The sequence below is a fragment of the Plectropomus leopardus genome, chromosome 7 (assembly GCF_026936395.1).
Source record: "Plectropomus leopardus strain MGB_pleo_1.0 chromosome 7, ASM2693639v1, whole genome shotgun sequence".
Taxonomy (NCBI): Eukaryota; Metazoa; Chordata; class Actinopteri; order Perciformes; family Serranidae; genus Plectropomus; species Plectropomus leopardus.
The window spans coordinates 18,251,772-18,273,183 of record NC_142182.1 but is presented as its reverse complement, the minus strand read 5'-3'; the positions used below and the strand labels follow the sequence as shown (position 1 = coordinate 18,273,183).

General features: G+C 39.7%; 1 protein-coding gene across 1 annotated transcript in view; it reads left to right on the top strand.

Annotated features, from left to right (window-relative positions):
- Positions 1–21,412, top strand: part of cdh13 (cadherin 13, H-cadherin (heart)) — a 368,162-nt gene that overhangs the window by 158,075 nt on the left and 188,675 nt on the right. Inside the window, exons 5-6 of the mRNA XM_088080115.1 lie at positions 2,638–2,643; positions 3,294–3,446. Of these exons, the coding sequence (XP_087936241.1) occupies positions 2,638–2,643; positions 3,294–3,446 (159 nt within the window). The remainder of the gene's footprint in view (positions 1–2,637; positions 2,644–3,293; positions 3,447–21,412) is intronic.

Below are 21,412 nucleotides of genomic sequence, written 5' to 3'. Positions count from 1 at the left end.
GTTTGACGCAGAGCCATCTGTGAATCCAACTAATGTTGCACCTCATTCTTTTTTCTTTGTTTGTTTTCTTCATCTGACCCAGTTTGCCTCTCAGCAGGTGCTCGCTGCCACTTTGATTGCTGCTCTGAAATATCTCTGTCCTGTATGGCAGCTATTGTACCTGTGAGAGTGTGTGATTGTGGCTGTGTGTGTGTGTGTGTGTGTGTGTGTGTGTGTGTGTGTGTGTGTGTGTGTGTGTGTGTGTGATTATGGCTGTGTGTGTGTGTGTGTGTGTGTGTGTGTGTGTGTTTGTGCATTGGTGGATTTTGTTTGTCCTATAAATACAGAATACAGCACAGAAGTTTTATTGTGTGATTAGGAGTTTCTAACACAACTCGTAATAAGAGAAAGTACTCTTGATGTTACTGATTTATAACAAAAAAGTTATAAAACTTTCAAGGAAAATAAGATGATGCAGAGGGAGGGTGAGGAGTGGAAAAAAGGAAGAAGAAAGGTAAGATAAGGTGACATCTACAAATAACTGCTTTTGTAACTCTTTTGACATTTCTCACCTTTGCCGTTTGGAATGACAAACAAAGAGAGCAGAAGTAGTGAGCACAAGAGGACACGGTACAGAGAAATGGAAAGCGATGAACAGAGAGTGGACGCTTAGCAGAAAAGCAATGGACGGACATATTAGAGAGAGCAACAAGCGGTGGAGCAAGGGGCCCGAGAGCGAGAGAGAATAGAGGTGAAAGATGAAGAGGGACATCGAGATAAATGCACAGAGCTTTGGAGAGGGCTATAAGGACTTGAGCTTCATCTGGCATAGGGTTGTAACACAGTCTCATCTCCCATGCTCTTTCAAGTGGGGAGTAGAAAGGCCGTCATTTTAGCTGCCATCCAATGGAAGTGCGCTCTCATTAAAGGTGACCTCATCGCAGCCGTCTGATCATGAGGCATAGCGCAGAGGAGCAGTTTACATCTTTGGCACACAGCTAGAGAGCTGAAGCCCACAAGGGTGTCATCATGATGACAAGCCTGTGTGTGTGTGTGTGTTTGTGTGGGTGCAGCATAGTATTTGGGCAGCACATAAGTATTTAGACAGTGACACACTGTTGTTGTGTCGACTCGCGTGGACTTAAAATGATGGAAACATGAAAATGAGATTGCGTTGCTGACTTTTTAGTTTAAAGGGAGTTCAAATTTAGTAGGCCCAAAGAGGAACATCAAAATCTTAAAGCTGAAAGTCAGTTATTTAGCCTCTTGCCTGCACTGAAAATGATGCTTCAAGGGGAACTACGCCCATTTCCGAAATTTATAGATGTTATTCCTATGTTGTGAGTGCTAAAACTCAATTTTCTGATGTCATCAAGTGTAAAGTCTGATACCGCTACACAGACAATGAATTGGGAAAGATGATATGAGAGCACCCAGGGGGAAGTTTGGAGCATATGGGTACAATTTTTGTTTCAGTGCTGAGAATACTACAGTAAAAAAAAAAAAGCTCATTAGGGTGTAAATAGACAACAGACATTCTGTAGTTCCACAAAATCAGGCCCCCATTCATTGTTTATGGAGTACTCCAGGCTTTATACTTGACGACATCACTAGTTTGAGACACTGGTTTCTGGCTTTGAGAATATTCATTGAGCTTTTCAAGGCCATGGGAATAACATACTGGAATTGTTTATTTAGGTGGTGTCCCCCTTTAAGTAATCTTCAATTATTATCCTAATGACAGACTTTGATACAGCTTAGTTTTAAAGAAATTGTTTGATATTTGGGGAAGTGTATATATTTTGGCACTTTTTAGCTTAGAGATAGATGAAAAAATGAATACCACTGTCATATGTGTACAGTAAATATGTAGCCAAAGACAGTAACTAAGTCATCTTAGTTTAGCATAAATAGTACAAAGAGGAGGAAACTGTCCAAGGCAGGACAATGATACAGAAGATTACCCCTATGAAACACTTAAACAAATAAAATATGAGGTGAGGATGTTGAGCAGATTTTCTTTCCTTTGGACAAAACTTTACCTGTTGTTTTTCCCTTTTCCCAGGATTTATGACACAGTAAGCTTAGCAATCGACTTCTGGCTCTAACTGTACAGACTTGAGAGTGGTACCAATCCTCTATTTCTTGAAAAATTGAACATAGTATTCCTCCAAAATCATCCACAAAGAATGTTAAGGAAGACTCTCGTCAGTAGATCTCTTTTACGGCTGACATTTTGACATAGCAAGAAAAGCACAGGTGAATTTAATACATAACATCAATCGTTGCACGCCTCGTAGGAGACATCTTGTGCATGCTTGCTCACTGGAATATCATACTGGGATACTTAATGGAACAGAGCCATCCTTAATGTTATTTATTTCACCTGTGCTTTTCCTGCCAGGTCAAAATGTCTATATGCTGTGAATCTTTATTTAGGCATTGTTTTACCGAGAACAAAACTTAGCACAGTTTGTTTTCACAAGTCTTACATCTGCTCAACTCAGGATCTGTAAAGATCTACCAGGTCTCTGACTCTTGTTGCTGTGTCTTCAGTTTCATGTGAATCTAACATACTTTGTTTTCTGTGTTCTTTTTTTTTTTAAACCTGCCTGTTCCTGTTGCTGGGGTGTCTGTGGATGCTGCTGGCTATGGCAGTCTCATGTGAGTATATCCATCCAAAAAGTCCGTGGGTCAGATCACTAAGAAAATGGTTAGCCAACTAACTTGGCAGCACTCCTGAAAAATAGCACTGTATTGTATTGTATTGTACTTTATGAGGCCATTTCACAGTAGTTGGTGCAAATCTGCCTTACATGGCCTCACGACGACAACACTCATCTACATAACATCCCACTTAATTATTAAGGAATTGAGTTTTTTTATTTATTTAACTGCTCCACTTTCCTTATCTGAAAGGATTCCTAGCATGCATTAACAAGTGGTCACAGCAGGCCTCCAATGCTCGGGGAGATGATGCTAACTTTCATGCCAACTGATGAAATCAAATCAAAGTCTTGTCTGATATACATTTTTAATTGCTAGCTATCAGGGATTTTGCATCACCATTCAAGGCGCAGCAAGCTCCTTTTGCTTAAATTTATATCAACAAATTCTAATAATAATAAGGGTTTTTCCGTTACACTGCGCTTCAAAAAGAAAAAAAAAAAAAAAACAGAAGCAGCAGTTCACCACTTCTTTGCCTCAGGGAATAAGCCTTCTCAAAATTAAATGGGGAAAAGCTTATGGTTGTTCAAGTTTTTGATGTCTGTGTGTGTGTGTGTGTGTGTGTGTGTGTGTGTGTGTGTTTGCAGGTGATTTCAACAGAGAAGTCAGGGGATCATATCTTCCGTCTGACAGGCCCGGGCGCTGACCAGGATCCCAAAGGTCTCTTCACCATCGACATAGACACAGGAGACGTGTCAGTCAGCCGCTCACTGGACCGGGAGGCCATTGACTCCTACCAGGTCAGTGTGTGTGTGTGTGTGTGTCTTTGTCTTTGTCTTTTTAGAGCTGGTGCTTATTGTATTTGTGTGTATGTTCTTTTTTTCTTTTCTCTGTCCAGCTGGACACTCTTTCGTTTCAGTGTTCACATAGTTCCCCTTTTGTTCCCTGATTATTATCTTTTTAACTCTGTCAAGTTGTTCATGAACTTGTAATTCAAACCGATGTTACTTTGATCAATCACTTTCAAATTTAGCATATGTTCACCATATGGAAAACAAAAGTTAGAGGTTGTGAGAGAGCTTTGATTTTGTAGCAGTTATGCAGATATTGACAGCATTATTTAGGAATGGATGGACTTTGCATTTTGTCGAGGCTGAATCGATGCTATCAGTTAAAAGTTGGTGGTTTCCCCTCTGATGAAAGTACATTAGCGCATGTTTGAGTTGCCTGCTGGGCTTGGTGCCCTTAGGGTTGTCTACCTGATGAAACCATTTCCCCTGTAACAGAAAGGGGGCAGAGAAAATCTACTTTTTAAGTCAGTCAATTGATCTTATCCTCTTTTCTGAAACCAGACGTGAGTGCGGGTGTTCAGCTGGATGCAAGCTGTTGATAAGCTAACTGGCTTTTGTAAAAAAAACTCAGAATAATTCAGTCTGTAAATACTAGCAGACGTGAGATTGGAGCAGGCATGTGACAAACAGAGAGGAGGGCTGAGAGGGGCGAACAGAGTCGCCATATTTCTTTAGTCTTTCCCTGCTCTGGTATCAGTGCTTACTATTACATGCATGGTGCAACCAGAACATTGGCTTCACTGGTTACAGTCTTCTTCAGGTTGTTTACAAGCACCTTTGGCAATTACTGTGCGCTCCTATATCCCATGAATAATCTGGCTAACAGATAGATTAGTCTGCCCAAAACATACAAAAATACATCAGATGCAGCCTTCCATTATGAATGAATAATATGTTCCAGTGAATATGAAAATAAATAATGACCCAGTAATTGAAGCACTGGCAGCCCCCCTATTATAACTACACCGTGCAATTAACACTGTGAAGATCTGGGCTTAGACAAGTGTTAGAAAGAACATGTAAAATGACTCACATGTTTACATAGCACATTAACCTTCATGCCAATGAGCCAGGTGTGAGCTGTCAGTGTTAAATGGTAATTCAGAGCAGTGACACATATGTTTGTTAAACCAAAATCAGGTGACTGAAGTAAATGTAGCTGCTGAGAAGTAGTGTAAATGAGTCAGTCGAAAGGGTGATACATAGCATTTTAGGAGTTTAGAGGTTGATATCTTATTATCTAGCCTTTCCAAAACTAAAAACACAGGAGCAAAGTGTAAGGTAGAGATTACGAGTTTATCTGCTCCACTGTAACATGCAGTTGTTGTAGGGTGTCTAGCTAACTATCTTACCACCATCAGTGGTATCCAGGGATTATTTCCAAGGCACACATCATTAACTAACTAAACGCTAAGAGCTTAGTACTCCACCAGTGGTGCTCACAAGGGGGAGCCTTTAAACTGTAACCTCAAGAAATCTGAATGAAAATGGTTCTGTGGTTACCCACAAGTCTCCTCTCAATTTGAGAGGGCTTGTTCTGGGTAAATATTTTATTCTTTACAATGTACTTCTTCAAATCAGAGCTATATAATCATATTTTTCTTTTTTAAGGAAAATGAGCCTATTTGAAGAGCAGTGAATCACTTAACATGTATAGGTATGTAACATAATTGAACAGGTTTGTTGTTGAACTCAAAATGTTAACTGTACCAGTATTAGTCTAAGCCCATCAGATGATTAGTAATATTAAGTGTAAAATAATAAATCAAAGTATATCAGTATGTAATTCCTTAACTCTCCATATTGACATAGTTTTCAACCAGCAGATACACTTCAACAGCATAATGGAATTACTGAAATTTAGTTATGGTTTTTGGTATCGGTGTGCATGCCCAAGGTTTTCAGTCCCCCCCGTCACCCACCCCTATGAGAAATTTCTGGGGGCACCACTGTTCTCCACTACCACATTGTTGGTCCTGGATGCTAGGCTGATTTAAGAGTCTTCTTCCTGCTCATTATTGAATTTTGGAACATTTTTGCTACAGCAACCCCTGTGAGGATCTTCAGAGAAAGCATTACATTTGCTGTATGTTGCAAAGCCCCCTAAGGCTGATTTTGTGATATTGGACTTTAGAAATGAAATTGAAATTGAATTGAAATGACTATTTCTACAGCCCATTGGGACATGCCTTGTGATGGGCCCACAATGGACTTTGATATGTGCTACCTGTAAAGCACTTTGGTATGCATTTGGCAATGAAATGTGCCAAATAAATATATTTGTCTTGCCTTGCTAAGCACATCAGTTTATTCTTAAAAGGCTTTTCTATTTTAAAGTTAAAGAAGAAAACATGTTTTCAAAAGAGATGTGAAAGAGTAGGTGAATGAAACCCAAACAGCCAAACAAGGTTAAGTTTGAACATTTATGAACATCATGCTTATAATACTGATATTATCTAGCTTTAGAGTGCAATACCAGGAAAATACTATAAAATAAAAAAAAAAAATACATGTATTCTACTTGGATTTTCAGCTGGTGGCTGTGCTGACTGTATGGGCATGTAGCATTACCCTCAGTCTTTGAGCTCGGTATTATACACTACCCATCAAGTTAAAATTCAAGTTTTAAGGATTTGGGGGAATATATTGGCAAAACTGAATATAATAGGTATATCTGTTTTCAACAGTGTATAATCATCTGAAATTAAGACTTGTGTTTTAGATTCCTTAGAAGTTCCCCCTGCTGTTTCTACAGTACACAGTACAGGCGACCTTAACACTGGCTGTAGAGAGGGCTTTTTGTGAGCCACCGTAGTTCTTCTACACGCTTGGCACACTGGAGAAGTTTCAGTTGGTTGCAATATGCAGCCTCACCGCTGGATGCCACTTAATCCTACACACAAGACCTTTAAGAACAGTTCTGCAAGTTTCAGCCAAAACAGACAGTCATCTTAAAAGTATCAAAATGTCAACTGCAGACAGCATTTTCAAACTTAAATAAAAACTAAATTAAATGTAAGGTTAATAGCTAAAATGTGCCTTTTGTCCTTTCAGACACAAAGTAAGAAAAATTGGCTGCTGTGTGAAACACACTCTGCACACCTGCACAGGTGTTTTTAATTCCTCAGGCTGATTAGATGTTTGTCAGTCAAGTAGAGCTACTTTGAATGGTACGACGTCACCAGAGTAAAAGTGTTAATAAGACTGAAGAAGGTGTTAATTGTCCCATCCTAACATGTAAAGCACGAAGTGAAAACACCTGTGTGTGTGTGTGTGTGTGTGTGTGTGCGTATGTCTGTGTGTGTGTGCGTGCATGAGTGTGTAGGAACTTTAAACAAAGTTTCTTGTTGATCCATCAAGAGGAAGAACACTCAGAAAGAAATAAGTTTGTTTTGTTTATATTCTTACTGATCTCCTGAATTCAGTCATATCTTTAAAAGTGTAAATTTTGTGCGTCTTTGAAGTACTTGTAGTATATTAATTTTAGACCTTAGGCAGATGCTTTTTTCACTCTGTCAGCGTTGCTGCTATAATTTAAAAAAAAGAAAAGATTACAGACACACACACATAGAGATTACACAAGCACAGACCTTCAAAGCAACCATGCTTATCTATTCGTTTTTTTCTAATATCCTCGAAGTGTAGTGGCAGCTCTGTGAAATAAAGTTTTTGGGTCTGTGCTGGCTACAACAAAAGTTGGTACATAAAACTCTGGAGAGGAAGGCAAAAAGAGCACTGGGAAAGACGACAGTGAAAAAGAGAGACGAGCAGAGAATGAGGGTCTGGGGACGTCCTCCATAAAGATTTTACTGTGTTCAGTATGGAAAAGTTTAGCTCGACACAGAGACATTTAATGACACAATGACTGAGCGGAATCGAATGTGAGGAGTGGGACTGAGAGAGAAAAGAAGACCAAGTTTGGCAGAAGTTTGAAAAATAGAAGACATCTGGAAAGCTTTAGATAAAATCCTGCAAAAACACAATAGACTTACTTAATATCAGATTATTATTTATTAACTGATGGAATTTTTAAACAGTGTATTGCTGCTGAGTCATGACACAGACGACAATGTTATCCAAACACATTATATACACACAAACATAGCCAGTCCATTGCAAGATAAGGGTGATTTATTAGAACAGCTAGCTGCAGATTTTATTATTACTGAGTACATAACCTGTCCAAAAGTAGCTGATTCAACTTTGAATCCCTTATCTTCCTTTACTTAGTTGTTTCCACCATGTGAAAGCTTCTAAACCTGTATTAATCCTTATCTTTGAGTGATTTGTCTCTACCATATGGCTTCTCTGCAGCCTCAGACACTGCTTCTGTTTTTACAGGAAAGATTGTGTTAGAGTTATTTATTGCAACAAGCAATGTTCAAAATGTCTATCTGGTACTGGGATTTTGCTGTTGATTGTAAAATGCGACACACTACAGTACTACAATGACAGAAAACACATCTCACATGGCAGACAGACAGAGACTTTATTGAAACTGTCAGTCAGAAAGGTAGCTGTCAAGGAGTTAGAACAAATAGATTTAATATATTCAACTTGTCTCAACATCTTACAACGGTTCACCATGCAGATAACTTAACATAACAATCAGTTAATAAGAATAAGTCATGGATTTCAGTTTGATTATGAATCTGCCTGCTGACCTTAGATTGAAATGTGACTGCTTTCCAAAAATCCCTGTGAGTAATTTTGCCCTCATCATCTGACCATTAAAGCTCGCAGATTTAATTGACGGCTTCAGTCAATGGCTTGATAATTCCATCATAGTGAAAAAACGTATCTAGTCTAATGTGCCATTGTTTCAATGACCTTCAGTGAATTAGCTTCTAACATTAATTATGTCATCACTAATGATAATCATTATTTCCATCCTGATAGTTGTAATCCCTGAAGGCAAGCTGGTATGCATCTCTACACACACGTGCATAATATGCACTTGCATACACACGTTCATGCAGGCTTTGTGTCTCTTGCTGCTTTGCTTCCCCCTTTCCCCGTCCAGCCCTGCATAACATCTTGCTCGTTCTCCTCTTATCATAGCGAGATAATAAGTCTGTGTCCCCGTCATAACTCAGGACAAGGGTCTCCTATCAAATGCAGCTTCGCCTTTTTATCGATGGCCTAACACTGTGTGCAGAATGAAGCCTGCATCACTTTTATAGTGCCCAGTGGTCCTCGCAGGCTGTCCTGGTCACATTCATTAAAGGGTGACTCCTTTTCTACTGTAGCTAATGGCTTGTGTGGGGATGAAACATGAAATATTCAGAGGTAGATTAAAATCACCATTACTCTAAAGGCATTTTATAGACAGAGTGAAACAGTGAGCTCAGGGTTTTTCTCTATTATATAGCAAAGCATTTCTTAACATGTTATATGTGTTAAACTGCTGTAATCAACAGTTTTATAGTAAATGTATACTGTGCTGTCCATATGACCATTTGCATTTTAATTACTCGCCTCATTTTTCCAAGAATTCTTGAAGAAAACTGTTTTTCTCACATATCTCCACAACAAATGAAGAATCCATGAACCGAGAAAAATCTTGATGAACTGAAGTAATAGGGGTCTACATCTTACACAGTATAAGCCAAGTCTCATTTATCCAGCCATATTCTCAGTGCTTCCCGAACACAGGCATTTTTCACTAACACCTCAGCATTAAAGACTGAACTAAGAGTGAAATTATCTATGCTCTCTACAGAGCCAAACTTTATTTACAGTAATTTGACCTTGCTGAACACCAGAGCTGGTGGTCTACTATTGCCTTAATCAGGTAGCTTGTTTGTGTAATTATGTGTCTTTGGTGTGTTAAAGAGTTATAAAAAGTCACACAATACCACAAACTGCAGATTTAGGCAGTGGTAAACCAGCAGCGCCTGAGTTCAGCAAGGTAAAATTGCTGTTTTTGTCAAAGAAGTCTGACTTTGAAGAGAGCATAGACGTATTCACTTTCAGTATAGTTCCCCATTAGAAAGGGCTGTCTGTGTCAGAGGTCCTGAGCATACGACTGGATGAATTAGACTTAGATTGCATGAGTTGTGTGAAGATTTGGAAATAGGTGGTTTAATATGCTTTTGCTTTTGTTAAAGATGCTTTATTTCAACAAGGATATTCTCAATTTTGTAATTCTTCATTCACTGTGGAGGCATACCAGAAAAAGATTTCTCTATAAATTCAATGCTACACGCAGTGAGTAATTAATATATAAATGATCATTTGGGGGGTGAGGGAGTATTGTTTTTAAAACCAAATCACATGACTCATTGTGTGAGAGTGGAGCCATTGCAACCTGACTCCATGGTTCCTCTCATCTTTCATTCATTTGAGTGACCTCTGAGTAATTGTGTTGGTTTTGCTGCTGCAACTTCAATGGTATGGTCAAGTCTCTCATTTGTTTTCAGAAAAAGAAAAAAAGAAGCTAGGTGAGCCATGATAACCCTCTAAGATGATACCATAATACCTCAGTGTTGTATTTGCATTTTTTCCCCCTCATTGCCCTAAAAGCCAAAAAATGAGCCATTGCAGGTTTCGACATACATCATAGGTAAACATGTATTCAAGTCTGAGACGATATGTCATTGTACAATTGGTCAAACTAAGACACAAACATAAAAGATGTTCATGATATAAATATCTATTCCATGATGTTTTTGAAGTAACATTTGAAGGGAAATGTCAGTAAATGTCAAGCCTATTATCCATGAAGAGACATGAAAGAACGTCATCAAGTTTCCTCTCAAAGCACATCTTGAAGTTATACAGTGGATGTTGTTCTGGATATTACATCTCTCTCTCCTCAGAGTGTGGCTCCTCACGTCCACGGTTACATGTTAACCTCGTGTCTGTGCAGCCAGTTTCTAGTCAATAATAGATCCTCTGGCAGTGTTCTGCTTAAGACTCCATGCCTTGCCTTCCTCCCTACATGTTTAGGCATGAACTCTTCCTTAAATGTTCAGTGCCTTTTTGAACTCAGATTTGTCTTGGTCTTGGGCTATTTCAGTCATCCACCACTGCTGTTTTACACAAACACAGAGCAATGTGTCGGCTTAGTAACAAATTTGTATCACAGCAATGGGCAAAGCTGTCAGTGCGGAGTCTATGTATGTGTCTGTCGTTGAACTGTTTAGCTCAGTTTGCCATGTATTGTATAATTTAGCAAATTCCTATAAACTAGCTGCTGGCTAAGACAAACTAGCGCTCCTCCAGTCTACCAGTGGTACCTGCAGGCCGTGAGTCACCGCAGTAGCACAGGGTGGAGGACAGAGGAAAGGATGATTTTCTTATTGGACCGATCTCTGTGGCCTCCATTCTTTCTGAACTTCTCTCGGCATTGTGATGTCAGGAATATTATTAACTTTATTACCATTTTAGATTTATTTCCAGGTAGATATTATTAAGTTTATATAGTGTGTTATTTTGGTCCCTCCTAACTTAATTACTGTATCAGCACTGGAAAGACACTATCGGCTATTATGGTCTTGAATAGAACTTGCTTTGCTCTGGACTTGGTCTTGACTCAGACTTGACTGGACCTGGTCTTGGACTTGACTTGGACTTGATTAAGTTGGTCTTTACTACAGCCCTGCAGCAATATATCAGTGTTCTGTTGCCAGCCAAGGTTGTATTGAACAGACTTACCACTTCCTTCCACTTTGCTTCTTTCCCTCTCCTCCCTATTTTACAGTATGATGATGATTGATTAATATTGGCAAAGAAATGCTCCACCTTCCCCACAAGGTCATTGTATATCAAAATGATATTGCCAGCAGCTTTTGAAAAAATGAAATCAATAAGGTTGACTGGCTTTGTATTTAAATGCAGTGGTCAGAGTTCTGGAGGCTCAGCTTGAAATATATGGATGCAGACACTGTTGCAAGTTAAAGTACAGACAAAGCAGAACTTGGGACACACATTTAAGAAAAGCACAGTATAACTTCAGCATAACAACAGCACGGGGTCAGCTCAAGACAGATTGAACAGCTGGGAATTCTAAATAGGCTATTACGGGAACAACAAGCGAGGCAAACAAACAAACAAACAAACCCCTGACAAAGTAAACATTTGCTGTGGAAGAACAAACAGACCAGATCAGCTCGGCCACATGTTCACAAGGATTTAATGTCAAACATTATTTTCTTATTAAGCTCAATTAGGGTGAAAATGAATGCTAATGAGATGGAAAATGGAGAGGAAGGGAGAGGGGAGGCGTACAGGGCTTAGCACTGCAGTTATGACAAGCTCGGGTCGGGTCCAGAGTGGCGGGGAAGAACCCTAATTGGCTTAGAACAGAGGAAGGATAGAACGTGAAGTGATAAATAACAGTCTTGTTTACACAGGTAGAAGGATGACCCTCAGTAATGCAGGTCATTGCAACAATAAGTGTGGTGAGTCCTTTGTACGTGCTTACCTTGGAGATGCTGAAATTTCAGGTTTCCAAAAAGGATACAGCCACAAATAGTGCTGTGGGCATCATTTTCATGTTAAAATTTCTCTCTTTGTGTGATTCACACATGCAGTAAACTCTTATCTGCCTCATTAGTCTGTTATGTTAAGAAAATCCAAAGAATATGTGGTTGCTGCCTAATTATTTTATATTCATAGTCGAAAAAACGCAGTTTAAAAGGAGGCAAATTTTCAGGTTCATACCTGTATTTAAGGTTTCTACTAGAACATGTTTGCATGCTTTAATGCTCACTATACTTTACTATAATACATCCATGGTTTATGTGCCTTTATTGCAGCCGGGAAAGGACTGTAATGGAGTAAAGTGGCTCTTTGTATCATAAAAAAGTCAACAATAAAAGCCTCTAACGCATAGTCTTCACAACAGTACATGTTTCAGCAGGAATATGATCCAAAAGTGGGAAAAAAACAGACAACCAGGACAGGTTTTCCTGATGTTAGCATTTAGCTACATGTAGCAGTGTACTTGCAGTGTACTTTAACAGAATATACCATGGTGGCACTTTCTGAGGACTTACAAATAAACCTAAATCAGTATATTCACAGTTGGACATATTCCGCTGGGAATGTTATCTAAAATCAGGGAGAAACTAACAACATGGCAACCAAGACTACATTTTTCATATATATATGTATACCCCTACTTACTGGTATACTACAAATGTCAACAGTGGGTTCGAGCCCATTAAATAATCTAGTACTATTAAAGGTGGAACTAAAGCCATAGGGACAAGGACCTGGGGGACATTATTTTCTGACGGACCAGGTGTGGCGGTTCACACGCCAGGTGTGGTGGCACAAGCATGTTGTATGCCATATACCAGGTTTGCTGCCAGCATCCGCATGCCAGATTTGTTGGGATGCAGCCGGTCCGACCCGAAAAGATCCTGCCTGTCCCAAAAAAACACTGTAATTGTTTATGAAGCCAAAGCCCCGGTAGTCGCAGATAGAGGAGAGCCAGGTGCTTAAACCGAGCATCCTGGAGAAACGCCCGATTCCAGGACCTCCTGAGCGTCTGTTTACGCCTCCTGCAGAGTCCTACGACGGTTTTTCGCTGTGAATGAGTGAGGGAACCAGTACTGCAGGGGCATCGCCAAGATGGGCCGGAGCCAAATCCACTATGAAGCGGCATGAAGACATGAAGCGGCTCTGGGGCGGCTTTGACGTGGAGCTGTGAGCCGGGGCCAAGGACTCATTTCCCATGTCACCCTCCGGATCATCTGCGGTGATGGTGGTGACCAGTGCCGCTGCCGCTGGGCCCACCGGGCGCAGAATCTTGCATGCATCGACGTTAGCCAGGTAACAGTTGCTGCTGAAACCGATACAATTGCTGACACCGGAGGTGTTGGTGACCCGGCTTGCTGAGGAGCAGTAAGACCGTCAGATCGGGAATATGAAATATGCTTACTCTGAGCAGTGGCCACAGTGACAAAGCTCTCCAACAGCTGGTCCTTTTTGCGAAGCTCGGATTTTAGACGCTGGACGTCCTCTCTTCATAGTGAATACTGCTGTTTACACTCCCCACATACAGCCATTATAGCCGAGATTCAGTCCGGCATTAACATCAAACAACACGATCGTTACAAATGGGAAACGTAAAATAGCAACATAAAAGTCATCCCACAATCGGTGAGAGAACAGTGTTAGAAACTAGTTTATGTGAGGCAATGGGCCTTGAAAGTGACTCTCGCCGGCCAAGTTCTCGCCGTCCTGTGCGCTGTGAGCATCAACAAGTCCATAAAACAAGTTAAAATCCAAGTCTGGTGTCTAAAATCATGTATTCAGTTAAAATACATGGTTAAAAGTGGCCACAATAAAACTTTATAAAAACTGGATAGGAAAGTAGTAATGTAGAAGACATAATGTAAAATGCAAAATCTTCTATGAGTGGACATCAGATATCTCAAAAGAAGAAAAACAACATTGGAAACAGCATATTGAGAACAGTCTGAAGACTGAGTTTTTTGCTCACAGGTATTACTTCTAAATACTTTTACCTAATTTAAAACTTTGGCCACCTTTATGAGCATTAAGATAATATCATATATATGACAAAAACAAGGAAAAACAGGACTCAAAAAATGTCTTAAAAAATCTTCTTAATCGCAAAGACTGGTGTTGGTTAGGTCTTTGGTTTGCCTTGTTTGGCCTGTCAGCCTCACAGCACGGCGTTGCAGCCTGCACCTTGCAGTAGAAAGTGGCATCCACCCTTGTGATTTCCTTTGACAGCAGATCTAAAAGGCACCATACTCTGCCCTCTATATTCTGCCTGTCAAGCCACAGTACACAGTGACAAAGGCTCATGAAAAAGCCATATGGACCTATCTCAACTCCGCAAAGGCCAAGCTGTGAATTGACAGCTGTTTTGAATTTTAGATTTTTAAATATCTCAGCTTTCAGAAAAGTGTGCAAAGCTGTCCCCTCAAACAGTTCTGTTTGGTTGCCAAACTGCAGAGATAAAGCAAAACAATTTTACCTATATTTACCTATTTTTGACAGAGTAGACATCAGACGGTGGCATCTTGTGACAGATCATTCCCATGACTGGCTGTGGCTTCTGACACTGACTCTCTGTAGTTTTTTGTTTGATTTGTTTTTATTTGTAGAAAGCAGCTTAAGGCTAAAATAATTAGAATATTGATAGTTTAATTATGCATGGAAGATCTTGAATGCATAGCATTTGCATACCAATCACAGCTAAAATGACTCAACACTTTGGAGGCGAATTTATATCAGAATTGCAAGCTGTGAAAACCATTGACATTGTGAACACAAACAGAAGTCTGCCCCATAACTCATCAGTGAAACTGTGCAAAAGAATAGCATCCGGCTTTAGAGCAAGTGATGATAGACAGCTGCTATCAGCTGTGGCATTCAGAAACATTTCAGACAACATACTTCAGTCTATTCAAACATACATGAGTGATATTTGCATGAACAATATTTCACCAGAGAGACTGCATTTCAAATATACCTTGACATGACCTATGCACATGATGGGGCGTGCCAATCAAACTGTCAGCCATTCATGTGCATTAAAAAGCTGACTGTTTCACCTCTAATAAGCTGCTTGCTGCTGCTTACATGCTGTACAGTCATGTGAAGTGTATGAATTCATAGCGTAAATGGGGAATATGGGATCTGTTGACAGCTGGCCGGTCATCTCCTCAGTCTCTAATACTCCTGAAATATACTTTTCCTCTGCTTGTATGCTCCACTGTTGCCCCAGCACATTTAATCTGAAAATAACATAATATATTAATAGTCTCTTTACACACAGAACACATACGGTACAAAGGTGCTAGTTAAAGCATTTCAGGGCAGGTTCCTGCAGATATGTATTAATTTCCTAACAGTGTAAGCATTAAATTGCTTTAGGCTTTCCATTTCTGCAGACATACAAAACAAATGATTCCCACAATTTGCTAATTTGGTGACTTTGCAGGATTTTATCCTTATACCTTGCAGCACAAGGCACAGATCTCATGGATGCCTACACGGATTTGTTGTTTAATCAAATTTTACAGTCACTGCTCTGCTTTCTATCTGTCCTTCTGGCTTATACCTGCTCTACTGTGACTGTTTCCTTCTGCTTGCGTGTCAGAGAGAGAGATTTTTTTTGATTAATCCGTCATGTTGCTGAGGTTGAAGAACAGGAACTGTAGGTGAAAGTCCAAACATTTGACCCTACTGGTAGTTACATACTGTACCGTATGTGTTCGTTTGGGTATCTGTACTGTATCTGTGTCTGCACCTTCATATGTTTGTATATTTCTATATGTCTTTAGATACTCGTATTCCTCTTTATGGATACTGATAGTCCTTTATATATGTTATATATAGCTCAAAGGGCCTAACATAGTATAACACACAGAATGTAGACTTTACGTATTTGTTGGTTATTTCATTCTCCTCCCCTTCCGCTATCAGCATGCTACTTTTTTCAAAATACCTCTAGCTATTTGAAACAAAAATGACCTCAGAGGTAGCAACCTGTGCAACACTGACACACCTGTAGGTCACCAATAATCATATTATTGTCTCTGAAAGTCGCATTACAAAGTCAACATGTGCCCTTGCAGGGATTCAGCTATTTTGATGCCAGGGTTTGCCTCTGCATGTGCAAGTATTTCCCCAAAACAAGTTCACTCCCAACACTATTGTGCACAAGCACCATTGCTGCATCTTGGCTTGGTTTTCCTTGAAACAACTATGATTGGTTTAAAGAAATTCAGACAGCCCAGAGTGTTTTTTTCCACTTAGTGGAATAATGTTGGGTTGAGCCAGACCTTTCTCTTTTCTCTTGAGGTCTAGTTAGCTACGGAATACTATTCCTAACCTTACAATCAAACACAGCAGAGTTTTAGGGGCTGTCAAATCTAGATAATGAAATGAGAATGAAGCCAATTGGAAAGTAAAGCTTCCCCTCCCTTAAATATGTATAACTTCAAGCTTTAATAAATAGTGAACAGGTGAGTTATATAAAAAGTCACCCCCTGTGCTGTTGTCATGAAATTTGATTTTTCTTTTTTTTTTTCGTACAAGGCAGGAATCATTTGAACAAAGGGCTCTATGGTTTTTTTACGCTGCCAGCCTCCAGTGGTGGTTCAGTGAACAGCAGTTTTCGCACTTTCAAATTGGCTTCATTTTTCAGCCACCAGGTTTTTGCTTGGTGTGCACAGAAAAACAAATTACTTTTTTCTCAGTGCATGTTTGAGCTTTACTTTGATTTAAAGCTGATACCTGACAGTCAATCAGGAACAATATGTTTCTGTCAGAAAGGTAAATACCTGAAAGCACCATTCACATGACTCCTCCACCAACTGCACTGTGTCCTCAGCAAGCTAACTTCTGGTCATGTGGTCCATGCTGTTTAACAAAATTAAGACAGTTTTTCTATTTGTTGACAAAACAGCCACATGTAATGAATAATTTGGGGGCAGTGTGCCTCCAGACACTTTTAAGAAAGAGACTAGATTGTATTAAGAGAAGCAGAGAAGAAAGAACAGTAGACCACATGGAAGTGAGAAAAGGCGGACGAGATAGGAGAGCAACGGAGGATAATAAGATGAATAAAGGAAGACTAATCATAAAAGAGGAATAGCTATTTTTGGATTCCTGAAAATGAACAATACATATTGCATGTTCTAAGAAGAAACCATGCAGGTACACACACCTGCACACTTCAACAGACCACTGTTTCATACAGCAATCTAATGCCTTCCTCATTTAGAGTCGGTGTAACGTTATGAGCCTGAGGTCTGAGACAGGTGAAGCCTGTTGTCCAAATCCCACTCCTGTTTTCTGCTTGGCTGGACTGTAATTTCCTGGGCTTTAGAGAGCAGGATACGCTGCCCTGCACACTGGAAAACAGGCCTGATGTGCACTTAGTCCCTGTATGTGGGCAAGAGATAAAGGACAGACACATACACACGTACACACCTCATCAACACCACCACCTACTTTTTGAGCAAACAAACCTCTCGCTGCCATAATAGCTCTTACCTTTAAGAAATATAACCACAAAGCTTTCATGCCGCAAGGTCACACACCATTGCTCTGCACTGATAATGCCACTGGTCTATAATTTATTTCACATGCATAATTGTGTAGTTAACAATGTTTGCAATACTTTCTTCCTGTCTCTGAGATAAAGTACACAGTATGCCAACTTTGCATCTCTTATTTGGTTTCTCAAATAACTGCTTTAGTTTTTTAAACATATCCTCAAATGTAAGCATACTTCAAAAGGATTTGGTGACAAAAAAGAAACTTTCTTTTACGGTGCAGTTCAGAGAGATTTCCTCAAAGTTTTAAGATTTTTTTTCTTGTTTTTTAAGCCTTCCTTCAGGTCAAAATCATTCAACTCTGAGAGTTTTGTCACCATCCTGCTGTCCTTCCAGAAAACCCCTTAAACCCCTGCATACTGCTGTGCCCCTAGTCCCAGATAACCTGATTAAACAGTGAGTGCCCTGTTGCTCAGCCTTAGGCATTACCGCTGTTAATTCAGCCTGTCTGCCGCCTGCTGAGGCACATGGCACAACCCCTAATGCACTCTGCTTCGATACCAGGGCAGCTCCACTTTCAGCTGCTGAGACTGGAGTCAGACACACTCTCAGTACTATCCTCTTAAATGACTGTCTTTGACCACAAAAGACAGGAAATGGACTGAAATGGGTCACCAGATTAATAAAGTCTACCATGAGGGGAGTACAAAAGTAAATACAGTAAGCAGAGACAAAGTAATTTCTGAGAATGATAGGCCATCTAAAAATGAATGCACATTCATTATTTACTGTGTCAGCTCAAAGTCACTTGTTCAGGTCTGTAGGACTAAACATAGAGGAAGTTGCATCTATAGTTTCAGTCCAATCTTTCCTCAACCTGTCAAAATAAAGTACCTTTTTTATTCCTGTATACCTCAGCACTCTGCAGTGAGACATTTATTGTTACAATGGGCTGTAACTTTTGACACATTGTAGAGCAAACCCTTTTCAGTGAAGAAAATATAGGCTTGTATAAGTTATGGAATCCGAATCCTTTCGGATTGAGTATTTTAAGTCATCGGATACAATCCAATCAATACTTATATTTACCTAACTGACAGCTAAACACTGAAAATGACATCCCATACGACCAAATTCCTGTTTCAAAACTGTAAAGTTAAAACTATGCATGAAAGTTTACACGGAGGGATGTGACTCCTGAAATGGACATATGATCAGCTGACTGATTTTACTAAAGACCTTTCTTTCTGTAGAGCTGCATGAACTACAAAACACTCACAATAAGTTGTTTTACAGAGTGTAGCTTCTCCTTTCATAAATAATCTTAGTACAGACACCTGCTTGCAGAGATCACTCAAATCCAACAACAGAAAGTTTAATTTTTGGCCTGTTGTGAAGACACTCATGGAGTTTGTCATTTTAACTGGCAAAAAGAAATGGTCAGAAGCTTCTAACTATTAGATACAGCTGCCTGAATGTTTGTATACTGCTCTTTGCTAGTAAGAAAGAAGAAGGCAAGATATAAGATTCAATAACAGACCTGTCAGACTGGATTCAAGCACAGAGCTTAGCGTATCTGTGTATGTTGCCCACCCGGATGTCACAACTCACTCACTTGCACCAGTAAGCCCAAATCATTTTTTACATTTGCACATTTTAATTTTCTCTCACATATGCAAGCAAAATGCTGTCATAAAGGAGAGCAGCTTTGCAACACTAGCAGACTGAGATGGACAAAACACAGATGGGAATGAAAAGAGCAGCTTTATTATAGATCCCAGGGCCAGAATATGCCCTGATTCAGGCTCGGGACATCACTCTGATGAAATTTAGACAATGTTGCTTTCAGTCATTATTACATTGATTTAATTTTAAATAATCTTAAAGATTCTCTATGCAACTGCTACGGGCTTGCTTATTGCCACCACTTTGCCTGGCACTCATACAGTGGTTACCAGGTATATCAGAACGGTGCTGTCGCAGAAGTGTAGCACCCACCCTCCCTGGCTAACACCGTTATCTCTGCCAGCACTGTTGTCATTGTTTAGCTGTTCATCATCTGTTTATAGAGTTAGCACCATTGGCTGCTAGCTGCTGGCTCAACCGCCTCTACGTTGAGAACCGTGGGCAGAAAACGTATACACTCGAATTTTGCCTATGAGCTACACACAAAATAAAACACTGTTCTTAACAAGTGCAGCAGGATTGCATCATCTCAGCAGCTCATTGTGCTTACAGAAATCATAGCTTATTGTGTTGGGAGCCTGCACTTACTGCCGTTGGTTACTGTATGATTTTACTCATGAATAGTTGGCATACATTTTGCCACCCTTTCCAAAGTGCCACTCCAGGCATTCAGTTCTATATTGATGCACCGGCCCTGCATGTTGTATACACTGTTACATACTGTACAGTAGAGTGGCATATTAGGGTGTGTTGTAAATGAAATCAGTACACAGCATGAAATGTAAAGTTGATTTTCTGTATTTGATGTTACAGAGCTGCTTTCTTGTCGAAGCTCAGTGGATGTCATATTTTATTTTACGGTTTGTTTTGTTCTCTATATTTTTCTGATAAGATCATTTTCTTTAGGGTTTTGCCTTTATTTATAGGTCAGGTTAAGAGTGTGTGTGGGGGGGGGGTGCAGGCTGGATTCAAACCCACAGCTGATTGGGCAAGGACTAAGCCCTTTCTACATGGGGCACCTACTCCACCGGGTGAGCTGAAGGGCCCCTTCTGGTATGTTCTCAAGCAGATATGATAGTATTTTTATTTAAGGCAACAAATGACATACCGGTATAGTAATTGCACACAGCTGTCTTGTTGATGCCACAGTTCAGTTGTGAGTGCACCATATATAGGCCTCCTCAAAGGACAAATATAAGACATTACAAAAGAAGCGGGGGAGACAGTAGTAGACAGGTAAGCCTAGTTTTCCACCGACCCTCCAAACAGTACTTTCAGCACCAGACAAAGGAGATTGAATTATACCTTAGAAGAGGAGGGGGGCTATTTTGTACCATGATACACCAGGGAGAGCCTTTGTGACTCTTTCAACGCCTTTCAGAAGCAGGATTATTTTTTATCTTGCCAGACGGCCAGATAAATGAAAGATCTTTTCTATCATTTTCTATCTTCTCTATACTTTAAACCCCCCCCACCACTCTTTCTCACCTTCCTTCTTTTGTTGAAACTCTCTCTCTCTCTCTCTCTCCAAAGACCATCTATTTATATCTTCTTTGACATTCCATGAGCTTCTTTTCTTTTGATGTAATGAGGAACATTTCAGATCAGTGACTCTGGGATAAGACATAGAAAAGGAAAGCCATGCATAACACAATCCAATATTCCAAGAGCAGTTTTGTTTGCTGAGTAGCACATTACCATTTTATTCAATAATTTATCATTTTTGCAGAACATTCATTCTGACAACTCCTCGTAATAAGGGGTTTAAAATAATTAATGCTAGCTTTATAACTCAAAAGATTTAGGGCTGGTTGTTTAAACATGGATTACATGAGAAAGCTATGCTGGGGTTTCATTTTCAATAAAAATCTCTATTAACACAAAGTTTTGAGTGTAGGATGGGCTTTATTCATGTCTTAGCAACAAGAACTACACTGATCATTTTTGGGGTCATGGGGTGTACCAAATCATAACAAATTACTTGTTGAGCTGATCATCTCGCATCACATATTTTTAGACTAATGCATCATTACAGCCTAATTTCCTAATTATGATTTAGCTGCTGACTAGGTTTAGCCCATATATTACAAGAAATGTCAAACATTTTTTGAGTGATAATAAGGTCAAACCATTTGTTTTTAGTAGTTATCCACATTTGAATCATTGTATCATGTATTTTAGACCATAGCCATGATTTAGTTTGTGACTGTTATCTACCTTCTCTTCTCTCTGACTTGC